General features: G+C 43.0%; 1 protein-coding gene across 1 annotated transcript in view; it reads right to left on the bottom strand.

The window, feature by feature from the left end:
• Positions 1-276: 276 nt before the first annotated feature.
• The window catches only part of ARID5A (AT-rich interaction domain 5A), a 484,004-nt gene continuing 464,853 nt past the window's right edge, over positions 277-19,427 (bottom strand). Inside the window, exons 6-7 of the mRNA XM_044084394.1 lie at positions 12,406-12,580; positions 277-3,507 (exon numbers count right to left, since the gene is read on the bottom strand). Coding sequence (XP_043940329.1) covers positions 1,876-3,507; positions 12,406-12,580 — 1,807 coding nt within the window. The 3' untranslated portion in view covers positions 277-1,875. The remainder of the gene's footprint in view (positions 3,508-12,405; positions 12,581-19,427) is intronic.

The following is a 19,427-nucleotide window of genomic DNA, read 5'->3' on the forward strand; positions in this document are numbered from 1 at the left end:
ATAATAATTAATGAATTACATTTACTTAAGAAATAAACATTGTATTTTTTCAAGACTGCCATCAATTTACACATTGACTGCTCCTAAATGAAGACAAATCTCAAGACACGGCGTAAGACACAGTTGCCCAGTCAATAGCTTTTGAGACACATATTTCCCTTAGACCAGTATGATGTGGTAATCAAAAGTTTTGCCTCTTATTTGTGAGGCGTGTACAGTATCAGTCATTTTAATCTAAGAAAGTCAGAATACAGAGACCAATATATCACCTCAGTGTTCATTCATCACAGTACTTTACTAAACATGGAAATAAATTTCATTTTACAGAGTTGATACAAATATTTAAAGCTACAAAATGACAGACCATGCACTGCAGTGACTCAACTTAATCATAACTTTACATATAGTTTCACCCACATTCTGAATATGAAATGTAGCTTATAACCTTACAAAAGTTTAAACACTCTTATTTTAGGATGTCTCTAAATATAAGCTACAAGCTATGGATGACATACAATCTAGAAGACAGACTATAACTGCTTTTCTTTATCCTTTGGAAATTTCCTTGTAGCAGATGAAGGTCACTGCACAACTAACTAGAGTCTTAATTAAACAGCAATCAAAATTCTAAAAATATAGAGGAGTTTAAAACATTGTTACACTTACCCCCCGTGGGTTGTAATCATGTACTTTCTATTTAATGATGTAATAAATAATACAAATATAGATGCCTGTCTCAATAACCATAAACTGGCAAAATATTGTTTTTCCTTATTAAATACATGCACCAATTAACTTACACACACACACACACACACACACACACACACCAGTGTCACATCCTACAACTGTGTTTGAATTTCTTAACTGTGGTGTGGCTCTAGTATTCATCAAGTGCCATGAGATCTCTTTACCACCTCCCTGAGACCTCTGTTTAATGAATATCCAAAGGATGGTTACCCCTCAAATGTACAGCATGTCTCATCCAATGCTAGTGTTAGCAGTGAGGTGTGTACACACAAAACACACAGCATTCTCTTCTTTCAGCATCAAAAGAAAGTGCATTATTTGTTTACTGCTGTGTCAATTTAAGAACAACCTTTACAGTGACAGGTGCAGCTCTAAAACATTTTATTTCCTTCTATTTTCCTGTAAGAAAAATATTATACTAAGCTGATAAATTTAGCACCTGCATCAGTACAACTTTTATAAACACATCCCTCCATGACCATGAGTGCAGTTTTGAGGTAATACCAGTTGCCTAAATTGTCACAAGTGAAATTTACATAGCTATTAGATCAGGTAATCAATACCTGTGTTTGTTATTATTCAAAGCAATGATATCAAAAATGTACCATTTACAGTCATGAAGGAAAACATTGTCAGTAATAGTGCTTTAACAAATAGTTTGCATCATTTCAGCTGCTTGACCTCCTTATGTTTATTGCAGTTAAGTGAGATAAGCGATATTCATATATTTCACATTCTATCAAGTAATGGAAAGCAATTTCTTCATTATAGAAAAACTACAAACAGTGTTTATACCATAGGTTATTCAAAATAAATAGGAGTCCTGGCTGTATTTAATGGCCATTGAGTTTCCTTCTGCGAGTTAGGATCCCCACAATGCCCCAGTGAAATGACACAATAAAAGTTCATTGCTGATTGCCATTTACAATTCCTGGTATGTCTACCCATAAAGATGGCCCCAATTTAGTGCACTGTGCTAATCTGATTTATTTCCATTCAAAGGGAAAATCCCCTTTCCACATGCATTTAATTACACAGATTAAATCTGTGTCATGATGTAGGCTTCAACATTAAAAAGTTAACTATCAGACTATTATTCTGAAGAGGAACAGTACATTTCAGAATCTACAACTTCGTGTTTTGATAAAATGATGGAGAAAAAGTTGTTTGTGAGTGCCATGGACTGACTGAATAAGCCCCTTGACGCAGGACATTTTCAAAAGACACTGTACTACTAGCCAGAGGTCTGTAAAGTTCAGGTGACTGAGTGGCTGAGGGAAAGAATTGACCATTAAATCCTGGGAAAAAAAGTCGGTTCACAGTCAAAGGGGGTATATAGGTGAGAGGTTGGCTTTTTAAAGGATCAGCTGGGTGGGCAAGGGTCCTCAACCTCATTCCCTCATAGAATTCTAGACTGTGAGGCAAAACAGGTGAGAACATCACTGGATAACTGGCACTTGGCTTTGCTAACTTCTGGCTACCAGTCCCTGTCCGAATATTCTTCCTGATCCCTGCACTAAGTCCATCACTGATGGGAGTATCTTTAACAAGGGGAGAAACCATTTTCAGCTTTTTCATATATGGTAATTCTTCATCATCACAGTTTCTTTTAATGGGATGGGCAACACTAATACTATGGTTATTAGTCCTAGGTTGAAAGCTAGAGCCAACAAGCTCTCCACTCTTCAAAGATTGTAGGCTTTCCTTAGGTTGAAGTTTCGTAAAATTTGGCATTGGTGGTACCCAGCATGCTTTTGGACCAGTAACTGGAGGACTTTTATTGACACAAGAGCTGCTTTTATGAAGAAAAGAAAAAGCATTGCTATCAGGGTGCCATAGTCTACCATGACGAGTCCTGGGGACACTAAGATCAGTTGGTTCATCCCGCAAACATTCTTCTTCAGTTCCCTTTTTGACAGCATCGCCTTGAATCTCTTTTCTGCTCTGCAGAAGGTTGACTGATTCCTGACCAGGTCTATCGAGGAATCCTTTACAATCTGTGAAGTACCTAAGGTGGTCCTTGCCAGCATGACAATCCAAGTTCTTGAAAACACTGCTGCTGTATGGAGATGAATAAATACTCCCAAAATATACTGACGGAGCAGATTTCTCCACTGCTTCAGCTACTGAAGGTCCATGACCAATGACAGATGAACTCTTTGTCTCTTCCAAACATTGCGAGGGCTCATTCTTCACAGAACAAGGGGATGTTTCTGGTGAATGCTCACAGCTGTCATCCGTATCTGGACCTTTTTGAACTAGAGAATGCTGAATGACAGATGGCCTGCTGGTTTCACTTTTGGTATCGGCAACTGTAGGATCTTGCTGTTCATTTCTGGGGTTCTTTTCTACAGAACCTTTTTCAGTACACATTCCATGACAGCTGAAAGAAATGGATTCGCTAACCTGAGCTAGCAACTTCTTTTTTGCTAAAGGTGACATTATTCCATGATTTGCTTTGAAATAAAGGCTAGACAACAGATCTCTGTGACACTCAGTGTGATACTCAGAGGAGCATTGCATATGCTCATTAGATGAACGTGTCGTTTCTGATGGAACACCAACTGAATCCCCAGATGAAAGACTAAGCTTTGCAGATGCTTCACCAAGATGTGAAACTGGATCACAATGCAATGGAGACAGCTTGTGCTCTGATCCTTTCTGGCTAGCAACACTGACTGCACTGTATGAACCAGACACTGGCACCTCCAGGTCTCCCACACAATGTTCCCCGTGTAATTCCTTTTCTTGAAATACCTGTTTGAAATCAAAACACAAAGTTTAAGTATTTTTCTTGAAACAATAAGCATCAAACCTAGTAATTTATTTTACGTGTAGGAGGTGTGCTTCTATTTTTGCAAGCTTCACTCTAAATGCATTCTAACAGAAGCCACTACTATTTGTGATTCTGTACAACATGTTAATTACTTGGTGCAGGGATTATGCCTTCAGCACAGCCCAAGGCTACAAAAGTGAGGGATTAAGGAGCCACATGTAACATCTTCCACAGGCATTTGTACTAGCAGAGGTTTAATTACACACAAAAAAACACACCCACACACAAACACACATAAATATGTGTAAGCTCTACAACTTTTAAAACCACGTGAGGATCTGTTCTTAAAAACATTCAGAACATTAGAAAATAATTACACAAAAGTCATCATTATTGTTGAATTCACAGCAGATGGTGGTACACAAGCATGGAAAATATAATATCCTATTTATTTTCCTACTATACACTCAACCAACTTCAGCACTATGTATGTAAGTGATAAAGTCAAAGTAACATTACTCAGTAAGATACTTAAGATTTAGTTCCCCTTACTACATTCACTACATAAATTAAACAAAAGCCACTTGTGAAAAAAATTTATTATCAGTAGCATCCATGCCAACAACCTGCCTTTGTACAGCAGTGCCAACTAGCTGTATTAGTTAAAGAGCTGGGTGTGGGCTCCTGCTACATGGTGGGTAAGTACTGAACCACCACAGCAGTGGTCATCATTTGGAGTAGTAGGAAATTCATGTCTTCCTCTGTAACTTGGTCTGAGGTTTGCAGTAACCAAAAGATAACCAACTGCTTATAGGTGATCACATTTTCAACTACATGCAGCATCTAGATGTAGCGGTTTGACTGGGTCCTCTTCTGTGTGTCTCTCTAATGACTTATATCCATTTACAAAATAGAACATTGACACTGTCAAGTGAAAAATGAAAAAAAACAGAAGACTGCTTTTTTGATTGAGCAGGTAGCTGACTTCTTCATATATCATCCTGCCTCTTTGATGCATTGTATTACAAGTTCATAGGTAAGTACCAGGTTAGCTGCCCTTGCAGGCCATTTTAAGCTTATTCAATTTCCCTTTTAGTGCTCAGATTAACCTATCTCACATGGTTAGAGATTGGCCTTACCCATCCCATGGCCATTAAATTATATATTACCTCTACTGAGAATAACTTTTAGTTATGTACTTACCATAACTTTAGATGTTTGGGATCCATCTCGCCTACATTCTGTACTGATGGGCTCGGAGTCGATCCCTCGGCTCCGACTCGGCACGCTATGCTATAGAGCGAAGCCTCTTATTGGCTGAGCTATTTTCTATCCCAGGATGCACCACCACTAATCCCCCAGATCTTGTTTGTCCGCATTCATGCACACATACATAACTTGTTTATATAACATTGCCAGATGTTTCAAGATGAAACAACAGGATTCGGACCTTCTGATCTCTTCTGATCTCCAAGGAAGGGGGAAGGAGGGTGGGTTATTGGGAATGTGGCGAGATGGATCCCAAACATCTAAAGTTATGGTAAGTACATAACTAAAAGATGTTATGTGATCCTATCTCGCCTACATTCTGTACTGATGGGACAGCGTCCCTAGCACCTAAATCCTGGGTGGCTCACTGGAAAACACTCCTGAGCACTGTGGAACCAAATGAAGCTCGCCCCCGAGAAGCCACATCCAATTTGTAGTGAGAAATGAAAGTGTGCGGGGAAGACCACGTAGCCGCAGCACAAATGTCACTAATGGCAAGCTTAGAATGGAATGCTATTGAAGTAGCCATAGCTCTTGTAGAATGAGCTTTGACAGTGGTCATAAGCTCTTTATTAGAAGAGGAATAAGCTTGACTAATACAGTCCCTGATCCATTTGGCAATAGTGACCTTTGTGACGGCTTTGCCCAATTTATTATCCGAAAAGGATACAAACAATTGATCTGTTTTCGTTGTTTGTTTGGTCCTATCTAAATAAAACCACAATTGCCTGTGGACATCTAATGTGTGGAATATGTATTGCGCTTTGTTTGAGTACTTTGGAAAGAAAACTGGAAGTTCTAATGACTGTTGTAGGCAAAAACTGGAACAAACCTTAGGGACAAAGGATGGATTTGGCCTGAGAGATACTCTGTCTTTGTGAAAAACCAGGTACGGAAGTTTTACAGACAAAGCTTGAAGCTCTGAAACCCTTCTGGCAGAAGTAATTGCAACCAGAAAGGCAGTTTTCCACGATAGAAATTTCAAATCGCATGTTGCTGCCGGTTCGAAGGGGGAGGAAGTTAAGGCACGTAACACCACATCGAGATCCCATGGAGGAGCAGGATGAGAAATCGGAGGTCATAAAAGCGCAGCACCTTTCATGAAGGTCTTACACAATCTGTTGCTCATTAAAGGTGGGTTTATAGACTCGTGAAAATTGGAAATAGCTGCCAATTGAACCTTGATGGTAGAGACTGAAGAACCTTGATTGAATAGGGAAGTTAGAAATTTCAGGACTTCTGATACGGGAATAGTGATGGGATCCAGACCCCGGAGTTGAGCCCAAATAGCAAATCTCTTCCATTTGCTAGAATACAATTTCTTAGTGGCAGACTTGTGGGCCGAAGATAAGATATGTACAACTTCGGGGTCTAAGGTATGATTCCTGACTATAGTCGAAAGAGGAGGAGCCAAGCTGTTAATTTCAAGGTGTGGAGGGACTGGTGGAGTAGTCCCGACTGATGAACTAATAGGTCTGGGATCTGATCCAGGAACCATGGACTGTCCAGTGCATATTTCCGAAGATGACGAGGCCAGTAAGGAGCAACTAAGATCATTTTGCTCCCCAAGTGAGACGCCTTTTGGATCACTCTGGGAAGGAGGGGAACTGGGGGAAAAGCATATAGTAAGCCGGTGGGCCACGGATGGGCTAGTGCGTCCATAGGGCTCTCCCCCGGAGCCGGAGTGAGGGAGAAGAACTTTTTGCACTTCGCATTCAGCGGAGTTGCGAAGAGGTCGCAACAAGGAATTCCCCATTTGCTGAAAATCTGATTTGCAACCGTAATGTTCAGAGACCACTCGTGTGGAGAGAGGATAGTTCTGCTCAGTCTGTCGGCTATCACATTGGCCTTGCCAGGGATATGAGTCGCCACTAGAAATCGTTTGGTCGACACTGCCCATTCCCAAACTCTCATGGCCTCCCTGCAAAGGGGGTATGATCTGGTCCCTCCCTGCTTGTTCAGGTACCAGACTACTGACATGTTGTCGGAGTGAACGGCAATTACGCCCTGAGGGAGGTAATCGTGAAGGGCTTGTAGGGACAGAAACACCGCCCTCATTTCTAAGATGTTGATATGAAGTAGGGACTCTTCCGAATGCCATTTGCCTTGGACTGACCTGCCCAAGGAATGCCCCCTCACCCCATCTGGGAGGCGTCCGTAGTCAAAGTGGCCACAGGAGGAGGTGGAACAAAGGGTCGTCCCTGATCCAGATTGGAGGGCACCAGCCACCAGCGAAGGTCCCGTTTGCAGGTTTCCGTGATCCATATGAGGTGACTGAGAGGGAGATCCTGAAAGGACCACTGTGTTGAAAGAAGCCACTGGAGAATTCTCATGTGCAACCTTGCTAGGGGAACTAGAAGAACCGTGGCGGACATAGATCCCAATAGCTGCAGGACCATTCTGGCTGGGGCTTTGGATCTGGGAAGTAAGGCTCGAACTTGAGCCTGTATGGTTTGTATCCTTTCTGTAGGAAGATAGACCCGCATTCGGTTTGAGTCTATCTCTACTCCGATGAATCTTATGCGTTGAGATGGCAGCAACACAGACTTTGGCCAATTGAAGGTGATTCCAAGGGAAGTGCCCAGTGATATTGTGGCTTGTAGGCTCCGCAATAGTAGATGCTTGGAGGTGGCAGTTAGGAGCCAGTCATCTAGATACGGAAACACCTGGAATCCTAGACTTCTCAGGTGAGCAGTCACGACCGCCAAACATTTGGTGAACACCCTGGGGGCTGTGGTGAGACCAAAGGGCAGCGCGCAGAACTGAAAATGACTGTCTCCTAAGCTGAAGCGCAGATGTCTCCTGTACGCTTGATGTAAAATGACACAGGTGGAGCCAGGCTTGCCTCCGTAGAGCAATACCTGTACCCGCCGCTCTACTCGCCCCTTCGGCTGCATAAGAAATGAGCCTCATGGACGAGTTTGATATGGATGACAGCGTAGCCAACTGAGAGCCAACCGTCTGGGCCAGCTGCTCAGGAAGGTTACCCAAGAGTGTATCTGAAAGCTCCTTGATCAGATCCCTCTGAAACCTGGTGAAGTGTGTTAGATAGTTCAGGGACCTTAAAGTAAAGGCCGCTGAACTTAGGGTGCGCTTACCGTACCGATCCATGCTCCTAGACTCCTTATTAGGAGGATGGACGGACGTCGAAGCCTCTGCTACATCTTGCTGGGTAGCAGATGCCACCACCAAGGCATCTACAGCCACACCTTTCGTCAAAAACTCCTTTTCTGGGGGTGATGACAGGAACTTGTTTGGGCGAGCAGGCACCGGTTCCACAGAGTCTGGGTGTTCCCACGCCCTTCGACAGATCAAATCTAGGAGCTCGTTGAAGGGCGGAGACACCCAGGAGGCGGAGGGCTGAGCCCCAAAGGCCTTAAGGAACACCGACTCGTCAGCAGAAGGGGGTTTGGATTGCCAGCCGCCTCGTTGTTTGAGGGCTTCCAGGATGTCTGCAAAGGAGACATCATCTGAGGACGACTTAGGGGACCCCTCTGCATCATCAAGATCAGTGTCTGACGTGAGAGACTCATCGGGGGAGTCAACGTGCTTCCTCTTGCACGATCTTTTCCTTGGAGGTTCCTCCGAAGAAGCTTCAGAGGGACCTCCAGGAGGAAGATGGGGGTGACCTCAGGCCCCGGGGCTCCGCTGTCTAAGGACAGGGGGACTGCCAAAGACCCAGTCTCCGTATGCAAGGAAGGTGCTGGAGAGACCGTGGAGGTAGCCAAAGAGGATTTGGCTAAAGCACTCCTCATGGCCCTGAAGGCCAGACCACCAGAATCCTGGGAAGGTCCCACCTCCGTGGCCACAACAGTAGACGGTACCCCCACAGCAGACGCACCGAGAGGAAGGCTTGGGACCGAAAACATCAGTCCCGAAGCATCCCCCCCAGGGCCGACAGAGGAGGTCCGCGTACCGAACTCCGACTCGAGAGCCGGAGTTGGAGTAAGGGTCGGGCCCGACCCGAAAACCTCCATCGGCTCCACCAGTACCGGCTCCAACGGTGCCGAGGCTGTTGGAGCAGGAACCATAACTACAGGGTGGACCATCGGCTCCGAAGCCGAATGGGCTGGAGCCGAAACTAACTTTTGGAACACACGAGACTGAAAAAGTCTTAGGAGCATCCTGTCGATGTCCGAATCAGACATCTTGGAGGATCTAGATGAGACCGATCGGGTCCGAACCGACTTCTCCATCGGCTCCATAGGACTGGGGGACCGGCTCCGAATGGACTCGACCAATATCGGTTCCGAGGGAGATCCCAAAACAATTTCCCTCGGTGCCGAGGAGGGCTTCGGCGCCGAAGGGGAAGAGTCTGAGCCGGCAACCCTCATCGGTTCCAAGATCAGTGGAGCCGATGAAGGTGACCCGCCTCTCGATGCCCCAGTCCTCGGCTCCGAAACCAGAGGAGTTGAGACTGGAGGCATCGAGGCAGACTGTTCCGCTCTCGGCTCCGAAGTCCGTGGAGCCAATGGAGAAGCCTGCCTAGGTTTCTTAGCAGTCGGTTCCGATGGGCTGGTCGGAGCCGACGCTTTTTTCTTCTTTTTGGTAGGAGAGGAAGAGGAAGATAAGGCATCCTCGAAGGAGGGTTTAATCAGCCCTTTCAATATTAATTTATTCTTCCTCTCTTGGAGGACTCTAGATGAAAAAGCGTGACACACACTACAGGACTCCTGTAGGTGCTTGGCGCCTAAACAATATATGCACGAGGAGTGGTCATTGGTTATAGACATTTTATAACCACACCTTGTGCACTTTTTGAACCCAGAGGGTCTATGTTCTTTCGACATAATGAATTATCAAAAGACTAAAACTAGTGAAAGTAGCACTATCTATATGAAGATTTACCACAATACGAAAAATTTTAACCAACAACCTTTTTTTTTTTTTAAAGACACAACACAATGTAGTATCAAACAAGAACAAAATACTGAAAGGGAGGGCCAAGACCCTCTAACTTAAACGGGTACTTGACCTTCTTGAAAAAATAAAGATACTAGCTGAATAATAGGGGAAGGCCCCTCTAACTTAAACGGGAAACCTTTCCCTTAATCAAACACACAATTTTTCACAACAAAAAGTACCAAAACACACTCGTACGACAAAAATAGCTGTTAAAACAGCTTTTTGGGTAATAATAAGAGACTTCCTGACAGGAAACTTTAGAAAGAAAACAGTACTTAGCTCAGCCAAGTTGAGACCACGTCTTAGCTTGTAAGCGGCAAAAGAGATCTGGGGGATTAGTGGTGGTGCATCCTGGGATAGAAAATAGCTCAGCCAATAAGAGGCTTCGCTCTATAGCATAGCGTGCCGAGTCGGAGCCGAGGGATCGGCTCTGAGCCCTTCAGTACAGAATGTAGGCGAGATAGGATCACATAACATCTGGTATCATACCTAGATAATTTGAGGCAACCCATGAATGGGATAAACTTAAAGCATTTAGAAGCTGTCTCTGTCCATTAATAGTACAGGGGCAGTACTGGGGTAAATTTTCTGCTTCTCATCCACATATCCAAGTTGTGCTTGAATATGGACAAGGATGAACTTTGTTTCATGTGTATGGGAAGTCAGTTCCACAGCAACGGTGTCTTCTGCATACACCTGTCCTTCAAACCGTATTTATAAAATCATGCCCATTCCACAAAAGTGTTATGGTAGATGGCAATGTTGGTGCATATTCTGTGATCTAATGAGAGATATTAAGATGAAAAACAGGTGATGGCAATAACGAGTTAAGCTGGCAGACTGGACGACAATTCTGCAAAAGTACCAAAGCTTTATTAGAAGTAAGCGCTTTCGGTAGAGAGCAATCTCCCCACCTTCATCAGACAAATACATATTATAAAACCATCTTCTTATATATTCATGACAGGATTCAAAAATATTGACCTGATTGGTTCGTTAATTAATTAATTAAAAATTAACTATATTTGAAAGCTTTTTCTAAGGAATCTTTCTAAAAATGCATAAAATGACAATATAACAAAATGCCAAGCAACAAGGCAGTCCAAAGGCACGCACAACAATTCATTTAAAGTTCTATCTGAGTTACTTTTTAAATTTCCTTTTATATTTCTTTTTGTATGTATATACTTGTATCTTTACACTAAGAGGGTTCAACATATTAAGAACTAAGAGTGGGCATATACCATATAATATGTACATCCACAATATATTTTTTCATAGCACCTTTTCAGTACATTTCTAGTTTAAGGGGTTGTCGTGAGGGTAAAATGTATTGTATTGTATTGTATTGTATTTTTTTAAAGGTTTTTAAATATTTTAAACATATAAGACATTTAGAAGATTTTAAATATGTATATTAATTTACACATAGATGCACTTCCTGAACCCTCTTAGTGTAAAGATACAAGTATATACATACAAAAAGAAATATAAAAAGAAATTTAAAAAGGAAATTTAAAAAGTAACTCAGATAGAACTTTAAATGAATTGTTGTGCGTGCCTTTGGATTACCTTGTTGCTTAGCATTTTGTTATATTGTTATATTGTCATTTTATGCATTTTTAGAAAGATTCCTTAGAAAAAGCTTTCAAATATAGTTAATTTTTAATTAATTAATTAATTAATTAATTAATTAACGAACCAATCAGGTCAATATTTTTGAATCCTGTCATGAATATATAAGAAGCCAGTTTTATAATATGTATTTGTCTGATAAAGGTGGGGAGATTGCTCTCTACCGAAAGCGCTTACTTCTAATAAAGCTTTGGTACTTTTGCAGAATTGTCGTCCAGTCTGCCAGCTTAACTCGTTATTGCCATCTCCTGTTTTTCAGCAGTTTGTATTTTTTGAGATATTAAGATGACACTGCATCAAGAGCTTGGTTGCAGGCATGGATCACAACAGGACAATTAAATACAATTAAGTTAATTAAGTTTAGTCAAAGCAATACAGTAAAACTGAAGATTCTCTAGCACTCTGTTATGGAAATTGCAAATTCAAATAGTGCAGAATTAGGACCAGCTCCATCAGAACCCTTCAAAACAACATGCAAAAAGTTTCTCCCCAGCACTTTCCATAACATCATAAACCAACTCTGAATTTATAGCACCTTGGGGAATACTTCATGCAGATGGGTGTGAGAGTTAAAATTGGTAAAAGATGTTGAGAGTTTGCACAAAAGCAATAAACTTTTTCATAACAATGTATGCTGGAGAAATGCAGGTTTAGCAGAATCATGAACTGTGCTTTGGTGAAATTCAATGCTGCTTGCAGGCAGCAGTATGCGGGGGAAGGGTGGATCAAAATATACATCACTTTAAAAAAAATAAGCTAACTAGTCACTAATATAAAAGCAGACAGGACATGTAAAGTTAATGTTCTGAATTGTTAAAAAATATGCTGCTTCGTCCTCACATAATACTCTACAGCCATATTTCATGAAGGATTGCCTTTAAAATATTGCATTAGGGACCGTAGTGCAACTTTTAATAATCATTCTCATTAGATCACAAAAAAGTATTTTGTAATGCCATTTAAAATATTATTTGGCAAAACTAGGTGCTGATCAAGCCAATATCTAGAATAAAACATTTGCCAATTTCTTTAATCCACCGTATAACTTTAAAAAGTTTTGCAGGCTTTACCTTCTCACTCTCTTTGCCTCTTTTTTCTTTTTTCTGTCTTTTGTACTTCTCAGTTGAATCATCACCTTTCCCTCCTTTATTCTCCTTTGATGTTTTGTATTGCTTCCGGGGTTTGGAAGGTGGTAGGGGCTTATCCTCCTCTCCCTTTATGTGACGCACATAGGGCAAGACCAACCTGTTTGGGTTCAGAGACAAAAACGGAGTTTTCATTAAAGTTTCTGTTCCATAACATGGTAACAAAGAAACAAAATTACTACAAATTAACTACAAACACACCACAGATTGTTCTCAGTATCTACACTGACTATGACTTAATAAAACACCAATCCCACTACAATCCAACTTCTTTTGTTTTCACAGCTAGGCAATTGGGTGCTCTATTGCAAGCAGTAACCACAGTAACAAGCACAAGGATATCAAGCAAGCATTTAACTGCACAGAAAATCTTAAATCCCACTACCCAAAGTTGTCATGTTAACAAGCTAGGTAAGTGGGTGCTCTAATGCAAGTGGCAACCACACTAAGAAGCTCAAGGATATCATGCAAACGTTTTTCTGCAAAGAAAAGCCATAATTCAATCTACCCAAGGTGGTCATGTAACAGAACAAACAGTGAAGCAAGACACCATATATGTTGTGCAGGGACAGCATGGCATCCCTACTTCACTATACAGAAAGATGCTACAAACCTTCAAAATACAAGCACTGATCCTCTACAGTCAAAACACATGGACTTTCCACTTACTCAGAATGAAGGTTAGCTGTTTCTCATGTGACAGAATTCATGATGACACTAGGGCCCTTACATCTCTTCACCCCAGTTATAAATAAATATATATATATATATATATATATATATATATATATATATATATATATATATATATATATATCTACAACCTAGATGTTGCCCACATGGGAGTACCAACACCTTTGCCCAACGGTTCTTGGAATTCATAAATTCCAATGCCCTGGATCAACTAATCCATAGTCCCACCAGGGGCTCCAATATCCTAGACCTGGTCATTACCAACATGGGAAATTGATGCTCCGCACCTATGGTCACCCCCTTGTTAGTCAGGTCTGACCATAAGCAAATCACCCTTAACAGCCACATCTCCCCAGTAAGGAAACCTCCAGAAAAAACTTCTCCAAAGCCAACTTCATGCTACTCAAGTCAGAAGTGACAAACGTCATGACACCCATGCAGCCGGGAACTGAAAGTTCAACTGCTGAATCCTACACTAAGGCACTGTACAGGCACATCCACTCATGCATGAATCATGCCATCCCAAATAGAACCAAGATGCTCTCATCCAAAAAAAGGAAGCCAATCTGGTGGTCCCCTGCCATAAACAAACTTTACAACAAAAGGAAGAAACTGTTGCAGAAAAGAGGAAAATCCCAGGATGCAAAAAACTCCCCTATCAGCCTCAGTAAGAAACTGAGATCCCTCATAAAATCTTCCAAAGCTAGTTATGAAAATAAAATTGCCAAAGATTCCAAAGACAACCACAAGGCATTCTATAACTGTCAAGAATCTAAATGGCACTGCTCAGATCTGCTCTGAGCTAAAACAGAATGGCATTAAGTATACTGATCCCAAGAATATTGCCAATATCCTGGCAGATCGATTCAGTGCCAACTTCACCCCCCCTCACCCCTTAAATGGCCCAGCTCAATACCGGAAGATTGCCAAATGCCGGTAATAATGGCCACACAGGTAAAAAATGCACTCTCCAAAGCTAAGAATACAGCATCCATGGGACCAGATGACATCCCGGGCTGTGTACTACATGTACTACAATATGAACTGGCACCTCACCTAAGTGTCATATTTAATCATAGCCTCACCTCAGGTTTTGTGCCCACTGAGTGGCACAGAGCTACAGTTATCCCACTCCACAAGGGGGGATCCACCTTGGATCCTGGAAACTACCGTCCCATCAGTCTGACGAGCCTTATCTGCAAGGCCATGGAGCGTATTATCATGGAGCTTATAAACAAAGACATTGGCAACCTTCAAACACTGGACCCCACCCAGTTTGGGTTCGTGAAGGGCCGATCTTGTCTCCTGAACCTGATTGACTTCTTTGAATCAGTCTCCAGAGCCATGGACAAGGGTAAGGTGGTCCACACAGCCTATCTAGACCTTGCCAAGGCCTTTGACACCATTCCCCACTCTGGAATCATAGATAAACTTACTAAGCTGGGCATTAATCCCTACGTCACCCAGTGGGTTGCTAACTGGCTTACTGATAGAACCCACACTGTAAAAGTAGCCGACTCCAAATCCAGCTCCAGACAAGTGGAGTACCTCAGGGTTAAGTCCTGGGACCGCTCTTGTTTGCACCTCCTTCTCTGAAGTACATGCCAACACTAAGGGACTCTGGCTAACAAAGTTTGCAGATGACTGCAAACTGGGAGCCATTATTGAATCCGCAAATGATGTGGACACTCTACAAAAGGGCCTTACAAAAACAGATGCTTGGTGCCAGAGCCATGGGCTCAAGCTCAATGCCAAGAAATGTATAGTTATCTCCCTTGGGAAAAAACATGTACTCGTGAATTACCATATAGGTGGCAGTACACTAAACACCAAAAGTGTGATAAGAGACTTAGGGACACAGGTGGACAGTGGTCTCACGTTCGATAACCACATCGCCACAACAGTCAGGAAATCCTTCTATGTGGCACACCTCATCACTAAGGGCTTTTCATCCAGAAAAAAGGAGGTCATTGTCCCACTGTACTCATCTCTCATTAGACCCATTATAGAATACAACGCCCCGTTTGGTATGTACCTCTCAAGACATCTGCAACAACTGGAAAGGCCGCAGAAATACCTCACCTAAAAGAATCACAGGCCTAAAGCAGATGCCCTATGCTGACCGCCTTAAAAAACTCCAGCTATACTCTGTCGCATATCGTCTACTCAGAGGCGATCTCTGCTTAACATACAAAGCCATGTCAAACCTAGAGCTGTTGGACATGCTACACTCAAAGAAATCCCAATCCCTCAGAGCCACACGCTCCAGGGATCCAAACCTTGTCATCACAATAAACAAAACATGCTGGAGGGATAGGTTCCTGACCCAGAGACTCCCCAGACTCTGGAATAGATTGTCCATACATGTCAAGCAGAGTGCCTCTTTGGCCCTCTTCAAAAGGAACCTTGACGATTGGATGGGAGAAAGGAAATTCACCCCGAGGATCATGTCAGTTGCCCTGCTAGACAGGGGTCCAGGGAAGTAAATAGTGTTAGAAGAAATAGCCAGGGAATTGTTATGGCTAGGCTTGTACAGGCCCTAGGGCTGACAGCCTAGTACCAACCTATGAACCCATGTGAAGGCTTTTACATGCTCCCTTCTGGTGGGGATGAAGACAGACTTGGTTGTGCTTTCAATGTACATGGGTACAGCAAGGAAGCAGCCAGTCTTGAGCAGCATTTTGGCATCCCCATGAATGATAACACACTGCAAGCAGACAAATATCAGGCTTTAATATAATAATTGTTTCAGCAACTGGTATCATTTGAGGAGGATCCACTGTTTGTCAGCTTGGATGCAGATAGTCACAATCCAGCCTGCTTCACCAGGATTGTCCTATACCTCCTACCACAGGGCTTCTGCATACTGGCAAAGGCATTCTTACCCCCATACTGTCTTTTCAGGCATGGTCTGTCTCTTAGACCTTCCAACTTAACAAATCCAAAATCAATCTGTATTTGTCTTCTCAATCCCAGAAGTCTGAGCAAAATTCTGCATGATCTTGAATAGGAGCCCATTTTCAGTGAGTGGAGGCCTGGAGAGAAAAGCTCCAAAGTATTACAAAACATTTTAAGAACAATAATGATAAAATCTTTAAAAAAATTACAAAAAAAATGTAGAGTTTAAATAATTATACCAAATTAAACATAGTATGAAAATGAGAAGTTATGTACCTACCATAACGTTCCATGTTAGTTGTCTTCTCTCGCCTTCTTTCTTGCTTGATGGGTTCGGAGCTGATCCTCGGCTCTGACTCGGCACTTGCTAAGCTCGAGAGTCACTTTTACCAGCTCAAGGCAGCCCCATATCCCATGATGCAAGGCGGTAAGTACCCAGATCTCGTTTGTTGTCTGTAGGCAATAACACCTAGCATAAAAAACTTCCCAAAGGAAGAAAGAAGGAGAGAAAAGCCTGAAGGATGGTTTTGGAGGACCAGCACTGTATGGTCTTAAGAAACATTCTTCCATGTAGAGAGAAAAGGTCTGTCCAGGCCAGGGGGAAGGAGGGAGGGTCAAGAAAGAAGGCGAGAAGACAACTAACATGGAACGTTATGGTAGGTACATAACTTCTCAATGTTAAGTTGTCAATCTCGCCTTCATTCTTGCTTGATGGGACCGTGTTCCTAGCACCTCTATCATGGGTGGCTCAATGGAACAGACTCTTGAGAACTGTAGAGCCAAAACTGGCTCTGTCCCTGGAGGCCAAATCCAATTTGTAATGAGAAACAAAGGTATGAGGAGTGGCCCAAGTGGCTGCTGCACAAATAGTGTCTAATGGAAGTCTAGCTTGAAAAGCTGTGGAAGTGGCTAAGCTTCTGGTTGAATGCGCTTTAGGTTTTGAGCACAGCTGTTTTCCCCTAAGCTGATAAATTTCGGAGATGACAGAAGAAAGCCATCTAGATAAGGTCACTTTTGAGACAGGAAGGCCTTTTTTGTTATCAGCATAAGAAACAAAGAGTTGATCGGATTTCCTGAATTGTTTTGTTCTGTCCAAATAATATCTGAGTTGGCGGTGAACATCAAGATAATGTAACTTTTGTTCCGAACTGTTTGAGTAGTTTGGGAAAAATACAGGAAGATCAATAGCCTGATTCAAATTACTCTTTGAGGCGACCTTAGGCAAAAAGGTCGGATTAGTTCTCAATGATACTCTGTCTTTGTGGAAGACTAAATAGGGGGGGGCGAACAGAGAGAGCATGAAGTTCAGATACCCTCCTAGCCGAAGTAATAGCAACCAGGAATAAAGTTTTCCATGAAAGAAATTTCAGGGAACATGAAACAGCTGGCTCGAAGGGAGGAAGAATCAAGGATGTCAGCACTAAATTTAGGTCCCATTGAGGAGGAGGACTCCTGATTGGAGGTTTCAGGAGAAAAATTCCTTTTAAGAAGGCTCTACAAAGCCTGTGGGACATAATGTTGTGATCTGCGAACCCGACATGAAAGTTCGAGATAGCAGCCAACTGAACTTTGACCGTGGAGGAAGAGGAGCCCGCGTGAAAGATTTCCGCTAAGAAATCCAAAACTGCTTGTACTGGAGCAGTAAAGGGATCAATATTTTTGGCTTTTGCCCAATACGAAAAACGTTTCCATTTGCTAGTATAAATCCTCCTAGTAGAGGATTTTAAGGAAGCTACTATGATGTCTCTAACAGGATTAGAGATCATAGGAAGCCTGGCTAAGGAAGGAAGTGGAGCAACCATGCTGTGAGGTTGAGAGAAGGGATAGACCGGTGCAGCTGACCTGATTGGTGAATCAGAAGGTCTGGCACTGGGTCCAGATGCCACGGCTGCACCAAAAGGTGACGATGAAGGAACGGAAACCAAATCTGTTGAGGCCAATAGGGAGCAATGAGAATCATTTTGGCTCTCAAAACGGTGGCTTTCTGGAGTACTTGTGGAATCAGAGGAAAGGCATAAAGAAGTCCCTGGGGCCAATCCTGGGTTAGAGCGTCTCTGGGGGGATGGCCTGGCAGTGGGAAGAGAGAGAAGAAGTCTGGGCATTTGCTGTTTTGGGGAGTAGCAAAAAGATCGCAACATGGGCGGACCCATTCTAGAAAAATTTCCTCCACTATAGATTGTTTGAGAGACCACTCGTGAGGCATGAGAATAGCTCTGCTCAATCTGTCCGCTAAAATGTTGGTTTTCCCAGGGATATGCGTTGCTACCAGAAACCGATGAGAGGAGATCGCCCATTGCCAAAGTCTGAGCGCTTCTCGACACAAGGGGTAGGACTTGGTTCCGCCCTGTTTGTTGATATACCATACTACAGACATGTTGTCTGTGTGGACTGCAATTGTCCCCAAGGGAAGAAAGTCGTTGAGGGCTTGCAACGTTAAAAGCACTGCTCTCATCTCTAGGACATTTATGTGCAGGTGGTATTCGAACGGTTGCCACATCCCATGAACCATCCTGCCCTGATAATGACCCCCCCACCCGATCAGGGAGGCGTCCGTAGTGACAGTGGCTACCGGGGCTGGGGGTACAAAGGGTCTGCCTTGGTGAATCTGGGGAGAAATAATCCACCATGAAAGATGATTCTTGCAAATCTGTGTCACCAGTATTTGGTGACGCATCGGAAGTTGTTGGTAAGACCACTGAGTGAACAACATCCACTGAAGTAGGCGCATATAGAAGCGGGCCAGGGGAAGAAGGGTAATGGCTGCAGCCATGAGGCCCAACACCTTTAGAACCATTCTGGCTTGTACTTTCTTGCTGGCTAGGATGATCCTCACGTGACTTTGAATGTCTGAGATTCTTTGATCTGTAAGGGTAGCTGACATCCGAACAGTGTTTAAGTTTGCGCCTATGAAAGTAATAGACTGGCAGGGCAATAAGGAGGATTTTTTGTAGTTGATCGAAATTCCCAATTGAGTGCAAAGATTTATTGTGTAATCCCTGGCTAGAAGAAGTTGATGCCTGGTGGTGGCTGAAAGGAGCCAGTCGTCGAGATACGGAAACACCTGGAATCCTTGACATCTCAGGTGAGCCGTGACCACTGCCATACATTTGGTGAACACTCTGGGGGCTGTAGTGAGACCAAAGGGCAGGGCTCTGAATTGGAAGTGACTGGACCCCAGCCGAAAGCGGAGAAACCTTCTGGAGCGCCTGTGAATTATGTGATAGTACGCATCCTGAAGCTCTATTGAGCACATCCAGTTGTCCTTCTCTAGGAAGGGCAGAATTGACTGAAGTGTGACCATTTGGAATCTTGTCTTTCTCACAGACTTGTTGAGTCTGCTGAGATCCAATATTGGT

The sequence above is a fragment of the Protopterus annectens genome, chromosome 9.part0 (assembly GCF_019279795.1).
Source record: "Protopterus annectens isolate FY-2018-M chromosome 9.part0, PAN1.0, whole genome shotgun sequence".
Taxonomy (NCBI): Eukaryota; Metazoa; Chordata; order Ceratodontiformes; family Protopteridae; genus Protopterus; species Protopterus annectens.